The sequence below is a fragment of the Arvicola amphibius genome, chromosome 11, assembly GCF_903992535.2.
Source record: "Arvicola amphibius chromosome 11, mArvAmp1.2, whole genome shotgun sequence".
In the NCBI taxonomy this organism is placed as follows: Eukaryota; Metazoa; Chordata; class Mammalia; order Rodentia; family Cricetidae; genus Arvicola; species Arvicola amphibius.
The window spans coordinates 118446822-118459166 of record NC_052057.2 but is presented as its reverse complement, the minus strand read 5'-3'; the positions used below and the strand labels follow the sequence as shown (position 1 = coordinate 118459166).

The 12345-nt window shown below is 42.3% G+C and overlaps 1 protein-coding gene across 1 annotated transcript in view; it reads right to left on the bottom strand.

Moving 5' to 3' along the window:
• Positions 1 to 589: 589 nt before the first annotated feature.
• The window catches only part of Virma (vir like m6A methyltransferase associated), a 65083-nt gene continuing 53327 nt past the window's right edge, over positions 590 to 12345 (bottom strand). Inside the window, exons 18-24 of the mRNA XM_038347426.1 lie at positions 10437 to 10589; positions 9868 to 10028; positions 8408 to 8504; positions 6761 to 6927; positions 5850 to 6181; positions 3199 to 3342; positions 590 to 926 (exon numbers count right to left, since the gene is read on the bottom strand). Coding sequence (XP_038203354.1) covers positions 772 to 926; positions 3199 to 3342; positions 5850 to 6181; positions 6761 to 6927; positions 8408 to 8504; positions 9868 to 10028; positions 10437 to 10589 — 1209 coding nt within the window. The 3' untranslated portion in view covers positions 590 to 771. The remainder of the gene's footprint in view (positions 927 to 3198; positions 3343 to 5849; positions 6182 to 6760; positions 6928 to 8407; positions 8505 to 9867; positions 10029 to 10436; positions 10590 to 12345) is intronic.

Here is a 12345-nt window from a genome sequence, read left to right as displayed (position 1 = left end):
TAGGCTTTAAATAACTATATAATAAAATAGCAACAGTCGGCCCAAAGCTGAAGCAACGTTTGTACATCTAACATACAGAAGTGCTTTTCTTCTGCTGCTACAGCTATGACTTCTAAACTGTGGGGGGCACCTCAGGAAAAGAGCATGGGTGCTAGGGAATCTGCTGGACGCCACACGGACTACTAACCTGAGGTAGTTCACATTTTCAGCACGGGGGATAGCAGTGTCTGAGTTTCAGAGCAGCACACAATTGCAGTGGTTTATACACAGCACTGCTGGAGAAACCTGGGGAAAGGCTGCTGTTTCCAAGGCCGAGGCACTGAGCAGTGTCCACAGACCTGTGTTGATGGTGGAAAGGCTTCAGCTGCTTGGACCTAACTGTTTAATAAACACAAGTATTACATCTGCTTTTGACTGGGGACACTGTGAAATTACTTACTACTGACACACTAAAAGGTGTCACAGGCTAAGAAAGTTTGGGAATATCTGTAGTATAAGCAAGAAAAATACAAAACAAGTCATTTCTTCTTTCTATCTAGAAATTTTCTAAATAAATACCATATAAAAATGGGAAAAATATATACAAACATACATACAAAGTTTGGATTTTTATTGAAATCTCGTTAAGTATCAAACAAAATCTGCTTTCTTCAGATAAAAATATTCTCTCAGATGTCTTCAGGTACAGCTGCTAAGTCTAAATTGGTCCTTCAATGTCTTTTTTTTTTTTTGTCCTCATGAAATGTCCATTTCCTTGGAGTGTTCCCAAGTCTATCGAGTAAAAGACCGTACATGACGACCTCTCCCACTGCCTCCACTGACAAACTTCCCTCTGGAGCCTCCACTGCCGCTGTTGGTACTAGCCCAGGAAGGTCCGAGCCCCCCGCGGCCTCTGGAAGCTCTATCCCGAGGACTCGGGCGGTAACCTAGAGAGGAAAAAGACCACATTTAGTTCAACATCCTTCTTTCCTGTGGTGTAAGCACTTAGACTTTTAAATAGGTGAGCTGAATTATATCCCAATAGGACTTATTTCAGAGCTGGAGAGATAGTTCAGTGGCTAAGAACATTTGCTGCTCTTTCAGAGGACTGTGCTCCATGCCTTCTCAGCATCTGTCAGGTAACTCAAGATCCAGGGAATCCAGTGCCTTCTGACCTTTTCAGGAACCCACCTACCCCAACCCACACACGCGTGTGCACACACACACATATGCTAGGGAGATTTGCATTGGTATGAATCTTGGTTTATTGATAGAAATTTTAAGGTCAATTTTGCTACATATATATATGTGTGTGTGTATATATATGTATGTATGTACATATATATATATATATATCTGCTCTTGATTAATGTGTTGTGTTTGTGCAGCTCATTTAAAAATGTAATGTCTAATTAAGAAATAAAGGTAAATAGAGAGTCATCTATAATAGTCAAGCTTGTTAGTTAGATTTTCTAGATATGTAGAGATATATTTCAGTTAGATAGGTATTCTTCAAATCTTTCAGAGACCTTCAGAATATGGCATTTAAAATGTTTTAAGAAGTGCTGGAGAGATGGCTCAGAGGTTAAGAGCACTGGCTGCTCTTCCAGGGGTCCTGAGTTCAATTCCCAGCAACCACATGGTGGCTCACAACCATCTGTACTGAGATCTGGCGCCCTCCTCTGGTGTGCAGGCATACATCGAGGCAGAATGTTGTATACATAATAAACAAATTTTAAATAAATAAATAAAATGTTTTAAGAAGTTAGGACTTTTTATGACAATGAGACACATCCGTTCCTGGCAGCTCCAATCTACTTCAAGAGGATGATGGGCATTGAAGAGGTTCTTTATGGAGTTTGTTAGCCATTTAGGCAAAAAACTGCTCTTGCCTGGACTGCTTGATGCTATGCTGTATGAACTGGACAAGCAGGACCCACAGAAAAATAACTGTTGAACTTGCCTAAAGGTAAGACTGTCCTTTGGGACTCCTGCTTCATGAAAGAACAAAAAGAGTCTGCCAGACATTCTGCAGGACACAGAAAAAAGTGACTGACAAACTGCCAATATAGGCAGAACTGTCTTTGAAATTTCCTGTTTCATGGAAAGGTCTGCCAGATACTATGGACCTGTAGGCTGAAGATGGGTGCTCACAACATTACAAAAGACCTTTGGGTGACTGTCCAGGTAACGAGATATCTCTGTCAATTCTAGTTTTGGAAGTTGCTTACAATGCACTTCCTGTTTCCTTCTGGAGTCTTTGATGGAGTTGAAGAATAGTGTAATTCTTGCTTGTTTTGTTAGATATAATTTTACTATGTTAAAGTTAAAACCTTCCATTTTATTTAGACAGAAAAGGGGAGATGGTGTGGTAAGTCCTTCTGTACATGTGTTGCTTTTATTGGTTAATGAATAAAGAAGCTGCTTAGGCCTGTGATAGAGCAGAGTAGAGCTAGGCAGGGAAAACCAAACTGAATGCTGGGAGAAAGGAGGTGGAGTTGCAAGAAGCCACCAGGGACAGACGCGCTGGGACCCTGCCAGTAAGCCACAGCCACAAGGCGATACACTAATTAATAGAAATGGGTTAACCAAAGATGTAAGAGCTAGCTAGCAATATGCTTAAGTGATTGGCAAATCAGTGATTTAAATAATACAGCTTCTCTGTGATTATTTTTGGTCTAAGGGGCTGGAAATGAACAAGAGGCCTCCCCTAACACACACACTTATACAATACCCCTCACCCCTATATAATACCCACACACACACCTATACATAATCTTTTTAAAAATAACAAAATTTTAGAATGTCGTTTTAAAACCAAAGCTACTTTGACAAGAATCCTAAACTTGAGATAGTAATGTAGAAAAAGGTTCTATGCTTATATAAAACTGCACATTGAACAGCACCTACCATATGATGCTACCTTTGTTATCAATACAGTACCTACCATATGATGCTACCTTTCTATCAATACAGTACCTACCATATGATGCTAATACTTTGCAGTTAAAAAGCACCATAACAACCAGTTTGTTTTTTAAATATAGTTTATCATCATGAGACACTACTTATACTAACAGTTAAGTTTCATTCCCAGATATAAATCTAACTCTAAAATAAGTCAACATACTAAAATAGTCTCTCCCAATGCAAAAGTGAATGACCCTTTATAAGCTGAAAGAAAGATCTCAGCAAGAACAAGTAGGGAAGAACATGTACCTGCAGAACTAAGTGGCCGTAATGGTGGAAGAGGACCCCTGTTAAAATTGCTCTGGCCGCCGCGACTTTCATTATAATTTCCTCGAGGAGTATTTTGAGCACTCCAACTAGAGCCTCTGGTTCCTTCCCGACGACTGTAGTTCCCTAAACACAAGCAATGTAATCAAAAGCAGTTTTGTACTTGGATTATTTCCCTTGCTTGGGGATTTCTGAGAAAGGGTCTGGCCATGTCACAGCCCAAACCAGCCCCAAACCTGCAGTCTTCCTGCCTTCCATCTCCCAAGTATGGAGGGTACAGGTTGCTCAGCATCACACACTACCATCCAACTGAATTAATGAAAATCTCACAGGTCCCCCCCCCCCCGTCTCTGTCTCTCTCTCTTTCTAGACAGGGTTTCTCTGTAACAGTTCTGACTATCCTGGAACTCGTTTTGTAGACCAGGCTGGCCTCGAACTCAGAGATCTGCCTACCTCTATGGCATCCCAAGTGCTGGGATTAAAGGCGTGCACCACCACTGCCCAGCTCACAGGTTTTTCTTAATCTTCAAATGCTATGAAACAGAAGCTGAAAGTCTGTACACTGAAGAGCATCTCACAGTGGTTTAGAGCAGGTAAGCACAGCCCAGTCTGTCAAATAGTAGTTCTGCCACTTATATTCTCTTCTGTAAAGTGGGTACCAACAGAAATACACCTTGGGTTGATACAAGGGTGCTAGGTGAAGTTCTGAAAACAGTTCCTGATGTCCTATGTTTGCCACTAACGCAAACTGATTCCTCTCATTCATGCCCTCCTAACTCAGCAGATATGAAAACACGCCACAGTTCACCAGTAAAGAATCTGGCTGGCTTGTGGTGGCACATGCCTGTCATCCCAACACTCGTGAGGTAAAGAAGACAGACGTCTTTGACCACACAGTGAATGTGAAGCCAGCCTCCACACGTACAATCCATGGAGGACACATGAGACCCTGCCTCAGAGTGTGAAAGAGAGGAAAGAGTGAAGAGAAGAGAAGGGAGAGTGAGAGAGCAAGAAAGAAAGGGAGCAGACGGGGGAGGGGGAGAGGAAGAGAGGGAGAAGGAGAGAAGAGACAGGTCTCTGAAGCCAGTGGGGTAGCATATGCTTATGTTTCCAATACTTGCTGAAGCAAGAGGATCACAAGTTTGGGATGAATCTTGCTAAATAGCAACACTTTATATAAAAACAAAACAAAACAGTAACAAAAAAAGTAACAGCTCTAAGTATAATCAGTTTCTAAACTCAAGACAATTTAAAATAAACCAAATACAACATTAAAAGAAAATATAGGGGCTGGAGAGATGGCTCAGCAGGTAAAAGCACTTCAGGTTCAATCTCGAGGACCAGACTTCAAACATCAGCACCCATGTTGGGCAGCTCATAAATACCTATAACTCTAGTTCCAAGGGATCCAATGCCTGCCTTGTCTGGACACATATACACATTTGTGGTGTACACACACGTACAGTGCACGGCCAGCACTGGGAAGAGGAAGGCAGCAGGACTATGAGTTCCAGGCTAGCCTGAACTGCTTAACACCTGTCTCAGAAGAAGAATGTAGAGAGCCAGGGAGACGGCTCAGAGGGGAAAGGGCTGGCTACAAAGCATGAGTAACTCCCTAACACACGTAATATTGGTCAAGCACAGGAGGCCACCTGTGATGCCAGCACTAGAGCAGTGGTGCTGGCTAGCTGGTCCAGCTGACCCAGCAAGCCCCGGAGGCAAGTGAAGGATTCGGTGTCAGTATATAAGGTGGAGACCCTTAGAGGAAGACAATATCAACGCCTAGCATCTACATACCCTTACCCTCCTCCACACATAGCACACACCCAGGGAACACAGAAAAGACAAGAAACTAGGTAAGAAAAGTAAGAAATGAACTGTACAGATAATCTTAAAAAAATGTTAAGAGGGATAACTAAAAATGATACATGTGTATTACTCAGGAAGGATATATGAAATGCTCATTGTAAGGGCTAGAGATAGCTCAGGGTTAAACACAATGGCTGCTCTTCTAGAGGACAGGGTTCAATTCCCAGCACCCGCATGGTGGTTAGCAACCATGTAACTCCAGTTGCAGAGGATCCAATACCCTTCTGGTCTTGTTGGGCAACAGACACACGTGTGATGTATAGAAACACATGTAAGTAAGCAAAATACCCTGAAATAAAATATATTAAAATTGTTTTCAAGGGTACACTGTGAGACACTGTCTTAAAGAAAAAATCCAATGTAAAAAGGAAACTAGTAAAAAGAAAAAAAAAAGTCAGGAGGTGGTGGCGCACACCTTTAATCCCAGCACTCGGGAGGCAGAGGCCGGCGGATCTCTGTGAGTCCAAGGTCAGCTTGATCGATAGAGCAAGTTCCAGGACAACCAGGGCTACACAAGCCAGAGAAACCCTGTCTCAAGGGGGGGGGGGGGGGGGGAGGAGGAAGAAATAAAGGAAAGAAAAAAAACCCAAAAACTAAAAGTACAAGGCATCACAGGGAAATAAACAAGAGATACTTGTGGTTTTATTTTATACCACATGCTGTAGTACTCTGCACACTGACAGAGGAGTGTCCTGAACCGCTCCTGTCTGGGTCACGTGTTTACTGCCCCACCACTGCAGACCAGGAGACGTAATGGCAGTTACCTTTCGAGGCCGGCGGTGTGAAGAACCTGTTCTGACTGTGGAAAGCGCCCCGTCCCCCGCGACTGCCTGAAAATCCACCACGGGAAGAAATCTTCTGTGACACTTTAAGTGGCCGCTTCGGTTGGGGAATTCCATCCTGAGGGACCACTTCTTTACTTTCAGCTGCAACAAAGTCATCCACATGCATAGACGGTGGCCTACTTGTGTTCTGCTTTCTCTGACGAAAAATATCATGGGGTCGGATGCCCTGCCCAAATCCGCCCCGGCCCCGGCCTCGTGGTGGTGGCACAACGTGAGCTCGTTTGGCAGGCTCGATGTATTCAGATTTTCCACTGTTAAGACAACATGGGAAAACTTTTCAGATTTCCACTGAAAATGTTATGATCCATCTTTACAATACTAAAAATGGAATTTCATTGTTTGCTGCTTCCACTTACAGGAACTGTTCCAGAAATATTACTTTCTGTGATAACAAACTATCAGGTATGCTTGTTTGTTAGTAAGACTAACAATATATTTTTTAACAATCCAGTCAGTCTGCTTCTTGCTCAAAGGAAGAACAGTACAATGAGGGCTCACGATAGCTCAGTGACATTAGGAATTACAAAGCCCTGGATTCAAACCCCAGCAACAGCAGCAACAAAAGAACATAATGCACCAGTCACCCTGACAAATTACTCACTTTAAAAGCTTGTATTACAATTATGCCAACTAATTAACACCTTTAATCCCAGCACTCAGGAGACAGAGGCAGGCGGATCTCTTTGAGTTTAAGGCCAGCCTGGGCTACAGAGTAAATTCCAGGACAGTCAGAGCTACACAGAAAAACCCCACCTCAGGGGAACCAAAGGGGGGAGGGCAACAGATATGTGTCTATCTTAAAATAAAGTCTTCTATGGAATAAACATTACCTTGAAGTTATGAACGTCTCATGTTTATGCTTCCCAAGTTTAAATCCCTTAGTAGTCTTGGTTCTTCCTGGAGATGACGGTTCTGACAAAAATGAACGCTCTAATTCCGAGTGCAAATCGAAATCACTACAGCACTTTTCAGAGAGCTCAATCAGGTCAACCTTCACCTGTATTCAAAAACATAAAATTAAATACATTAAATTTAAGCTTTTGTAGCTTCCACTACAGAAACTGCCATTACCAATCAATTCTATTTCACTCTCATGGTAAATTAGTTATAAATCTACTTCACTATGTTTTCAGAAAGTAGCATCATTGGTATTAACAAAAAAGAAAACCCTAGGAATTCAACTAATTATTTTGCGGCATTCCTCCTCAAAGCTGCAGGTCTGTAAATCTAGAAGACTGTGTTCGACCTTGAACTCAGGATTACTCTAAATAAATTAACACTAGAATACCTAACGAACATTTCCAATCACTATGGAAATAATGCACTGGGCCACCTAATACACTACCCACACCTGTCAGGAAAGGGTTACATGCTGCAGACTCCCAAAAGCTTGATGCATCTCATGATATTCAAACCTAGGCTTAATGTCAGAGAAACAAGAATTAAAGCTGCTTACAAGATGTAAAATTTCTCCAAACTGGGGTCACAGTGATCACTGGGAAACAGTGTGGCTTCACTTTAAGTTAAAAATGGAAAGCTTAGCCAGAAGGCAGTGGCGCACGCCTTCAATCCCAACACTTAGGAGGCAGAGGCAGGCCGATCTCTGTGAGTTCAGAGCTAGTTACAGACAGCCAGGGCTGTTACACAGAGAAACGCTGTCCTGAAAAAACGAGGGAGGGGGAGTAGTTTAGCTGGCGGTGGTGGTGTACACCTTTAATCAAAGCGCTCAGAATGCAGAGGCAGGATCTCAAGGCCAGTTCCAGTATGTATGTATGTATGTACACACACACACACACACACACACACACGCACACACACACACACAGAGAGAGAGAGATGCTAGGTTTAGTCTTGTTTTGTTTCTGCAGCTCAGTCTGGCCTGGAAAGGACTCTGTGGCCTTCTCCAGACTGTCACCTGAGTGCTGGAGTTTCAGGTGTGAGCCATCACTCCCAGACAAAAAAGAACAACTTCTCACACAAATATTTTAAATTATTAAAAAATATTATTAAAATATTTAGTATTATTAAAATATTAAAAATTATCTAAATATTTTAAAACCTTCAGCACTATGCTTACAAACATCAATTACACTGATACTATAACACTGTACGAGTTCCCAGGGAAGAGACCGCACCGTCCCATCCTTGAACCCCGTGAAGAACAAACAACGCTGTGTCAGGTGTGTCACTCTGTGCCCAGCAGCATAGAGACCATGGGCTTCAGAGGATGCGTGCAGAACAGAATGTCTTACCTCATCATAGTCTCAAAAATACAAATCACTGCTAGACTGAAGCAAAACCAACAGAATAAAAGTAATGAGTTCTAGATTTCAGTAAGAATGTGACTGTCATAAAGATAACGCAGACTGGCCTTCAATGGACATTAAGAGTATATCATATAAACTACTGGAATGCTAGCCACACACAGAGCAACAAACAGAACATCTTCCAAAACTTAGTAATCAAATCCTTCATACCAAATCTAGATCAGTATCGATTTCTTCAGCCTGAAATGGAGTAAACCACATAGATTTCAACTGATCATCCATGACATCAGCCAGCACATATGCAGTCCTAGAATATAAAAAAAGGATGTGAATAAAAGCAGAACCCAAAACATTTTAGCTTTACCTAAGTAAAATCTATAGAAGACATAACTAAAATAATTACTCTCCAGATAATTAATAAGATTAGCCCTTAATCCATCCAAAACCTATTCAAGAATAAAGTATCCTTAAAAACCAAAGCTTCAAAATAATCCCACAGTTGGTGGGGGGGGAGCAATGAAATGTGATTCCCACATCAGTGCCTAGTCCAGTTGTCAGAGAAACTTCCTCCAGTAGCTGAAAAGAGCAGGTAGAGACCACACTCAAACATTAGACACAGAGAGAGAGCCCAGGTTGGAGGTCTCTATCCAGTCCCACCCCTGGGAACTCAGGGAATCCCACGGAAGAGGAAGAGTAATTGTGGGAGCCAGATGAGTCCAAGGGCAGCATGAGGACATGTGAGCTCATAGGGGCTCACAGAGACTGAAGCAGAAACCACGGAGGAGGCCGCATGTGTCTGTGCTAGGACCTTTGCATGTACGCTATGGTTGCTAGCTTGGTAAGGGTGGGGGGCCTCCTGACAGTGGAAGTGGGGGTGACTCTTTGCCTGTTCTTGGGACCCTTTCCTCCTACTGGGTTGCCTCGCCCATCTCCTTGTGCTGTGTTCAGCTGATATCCCTGAGAGGCCTGCTCTTTTTTGGGGGGATGAGGGGTGAGTCTGGGGGAGAGAAGAAGTTGGGGGAGGGGAACTGGGAGGAATGGAGGGAGTCAAGATGTGCTGTATGGAGAATAATAAAACTAAAAAAAAAAAAGAAAAGAAAAAGTCCCACTGTAATAGGCTTGAGGATTTCAGTAAACCAAATAGCCTGGCTTTAATTTCCAAAAGTGCAGGTTGATAGCACTGTACCAGTTTTAATAGAAACTGCTAATACTTAAAATTTCTATACAGAGACTATGTTCCATTGGATGCTCAATAAGGCTTCAATGCTCCCAAAGTTAAGAGGTGGACACCTTCCCCTGAGTATAGTGATTCGCAACTATCATCCCAGTAGTCTGAAGGCTGAGGCAGGATAATTGCAAATCTACACCAGCCTAAGCTATAGGAGATCCTGTTTCCAAACGAACAACCAGAAAAAAGAAGTTCGGGGTCAGTCAACCTTGTTCTGCCAGCCTGTTTTTACACAGTCTGTATGTCCAGCATAGTATGCGTATTTTTTCTTTCTTAAAAAGCAAACAAACAACAAAAACTATAAAATATGCAAGAGGCTGTAGGTAGCCTACGAACACTGGAATTTTTGCTATCTCACTCTTTACAAAAAGTTTGTTGCCCCAACCAAGATTCTTGCAGCCATTATTTAAATCATCTAAACCTCAAATCCCTACTGACTGACCTGTTGTTGAACAGATTCTGCAGAGATTCTGGAGCCGACAGTATGGGCTCTACATCCTGGTCACTGAGAGGCAAAGGGTCACCAGATGACTCCAGCATCTGCTTCAGTCCAACTACATTGTCCAGCAAAGAATCCAGATTGTCATCATCTTTGGAATGTTCCTAGACACAGATATAAGAATGAGAAGATGCCGGCAAATAAAGCAAGAGCACTCACTTACGCCCTGCTCCACTGAGACCCTGGACATTAGGAACATCATCCAGAAGTCAGCAACTAACATTAAGCATATTAAAATAAAACAAACATCAAAACACTTGTCATTGTATTGACAGCAGAGGCATCCTGCATTCAAAAACAAACAATCCAAACAACACGTCCTTTGTTTGCTCATGAGACTCATAACATGATGAAAAAGTAAACCTCAGATTATTAATCCAAGGAGCTACCTGGCGGGCATAAACACCCAGCTAAGGGTTCTAGTATTGAAAAAGGCACCACGGAAAGCTTGTACTAGTCACACTGAGAAGGAATGCTGATTTATTACTATTGTTTTCTGGTTTTCTTTTTACCAAAACAAGCTTCTCTAGTTCCAGGAACAAACTCTCTGGACCCTCTTCTTTGCTCTGGAGCAGCTGTTTGAGCTCTGCAGCGTTAATGCTCATCGTCCGGGGTGGGTGAGCGCCCTCCACCTCCATGAGACCACTGTCGTCTCCACAGCAGCCCTGTAAAGGTCACACACAAGTTACATTTGACAACGGGAAATCTACAAAGATGCTTCTAAATTTATTCATCTATTTCAGCCATTTGTTATTATGTGCCCCTTCATATTATAACTTTTACAACTCAATAAATGGCTAGCTTTAAAAAGGACTTAGTTTACTGAAAGTGGAAATGTTTTGAGTAAGATTTGTAAAATAAATAGGTAAACATATTTAAATTACTGACACAGTTTTCTCAAAAACTATTTTATAGCCATCAGTATTGGTATATTTATACTGGCACTTGATAAGACGGTTAACTGATGTATGTTCAAGAGCCAGGAAGACTCCTACAAGAACAGACAGCTGAAGGAAACTGAATTATATCTCTCACGACAGTACAGGCAATACAAACAGCAGCTATCATATATAAGACTTACTGGACAGAAAAACAAGCATTTTCTACTTTAAAATCATACATATCACTATACACACAAAGAAATATATGTTAGATCTCTATGTACATGCCAAGCAGCAGCTGCGAGTCTGTCTAACGTCCCTTATTTTAAATGACACAAAATGAATTATGCTCTATCAGGAGTAAAGTCCCAAAATAAATGTGTCCCCACTAATCCTGATGCAGGATTTAATATTTTTTATGTGAGTTTTCATAAGTTTATGTATACCACATGCGTGCAGGAACCCATGAGGGCCAGAAGATGGTATCAGATTCCTTGAAACTGGAGTCACAAGCAGGTGTGAGCTGTTTGATGTGCATGCAGGGAGCCAGGTCCTCTGCAGAGTAGTATGCACTCTTAACCACTGAGCCATCTCTCCAATCCTCAAGATTTAGTATTTTTAATTTATATAAAAATTCAAAATTTTGTTTGGAGTTAATAATATTTGTCCTATAAATGTTCAAATATCAAAAGCTAAATGATCATTGTTGTTACTTTTTTTTTTTTTTTTGACAAGGTCTCCTGTAGCACAGGTTGGCCTCAAACTCACTATGTAGCCACTGATGCCCCTGCACTGGTCTTCCTGGGTCCATTTCCCAGTTGCTGGGCTTACAAGTAACGTGCCACCAAAATGGGCTGTGGAGTAAGAGAGTATTTTTAACAAAGCCTACCTGGTCTGAAAATGAGCCCAGAGGAGCAGTAGCTCTTCCCAGAGAACACAGACCAAGGGAGACTTACTGTGCAGGACACAGCCCTACTGCTCTGCTGGGAGATGGAGAGCCGGCTACTCCGTGCATCATCAGGGAAAGGTAGACGAGTGAGACGGGAGACGGGTGACTGCAGGTGAGGGCTCTACTTAGACCACCCTCTAAGGGCGCCCTTCATAAACGGGGAATTCCGGACACCAGCCCTTAAGAGCCCAACCCAACCAGTCTTCTTGCTGGTTTATTCGTAGTAGGGCCAGACCCAGGGCTTACACATACTCGGCAAGGGCTCCAGCATGTGTTACACTCTCAGTCACTACAAAGTTTTTAAACAAAATACTACTCGTAAAATACAACCCACCTGCTTCTAATTAAAAGTAGTCTTAGAAAATAGTGGGTCGGGCTGGAGAGATGATTCAGAGGATAAGAACACTGGCTGCTCTTCCAGAGGTCCTGAGTTCAATTCTCAGCAACCACATGGTGGCTCACAACCATCTGTAATGAGATCTGTCACCCTCTACTGGCATGCAGGCATGCATGCAGGCAGAATATTGTATACATAATAAATAATAAAAAAATAGTGGGTCAGTATCCAGGCAGGAGCTCACCCCTTTAATC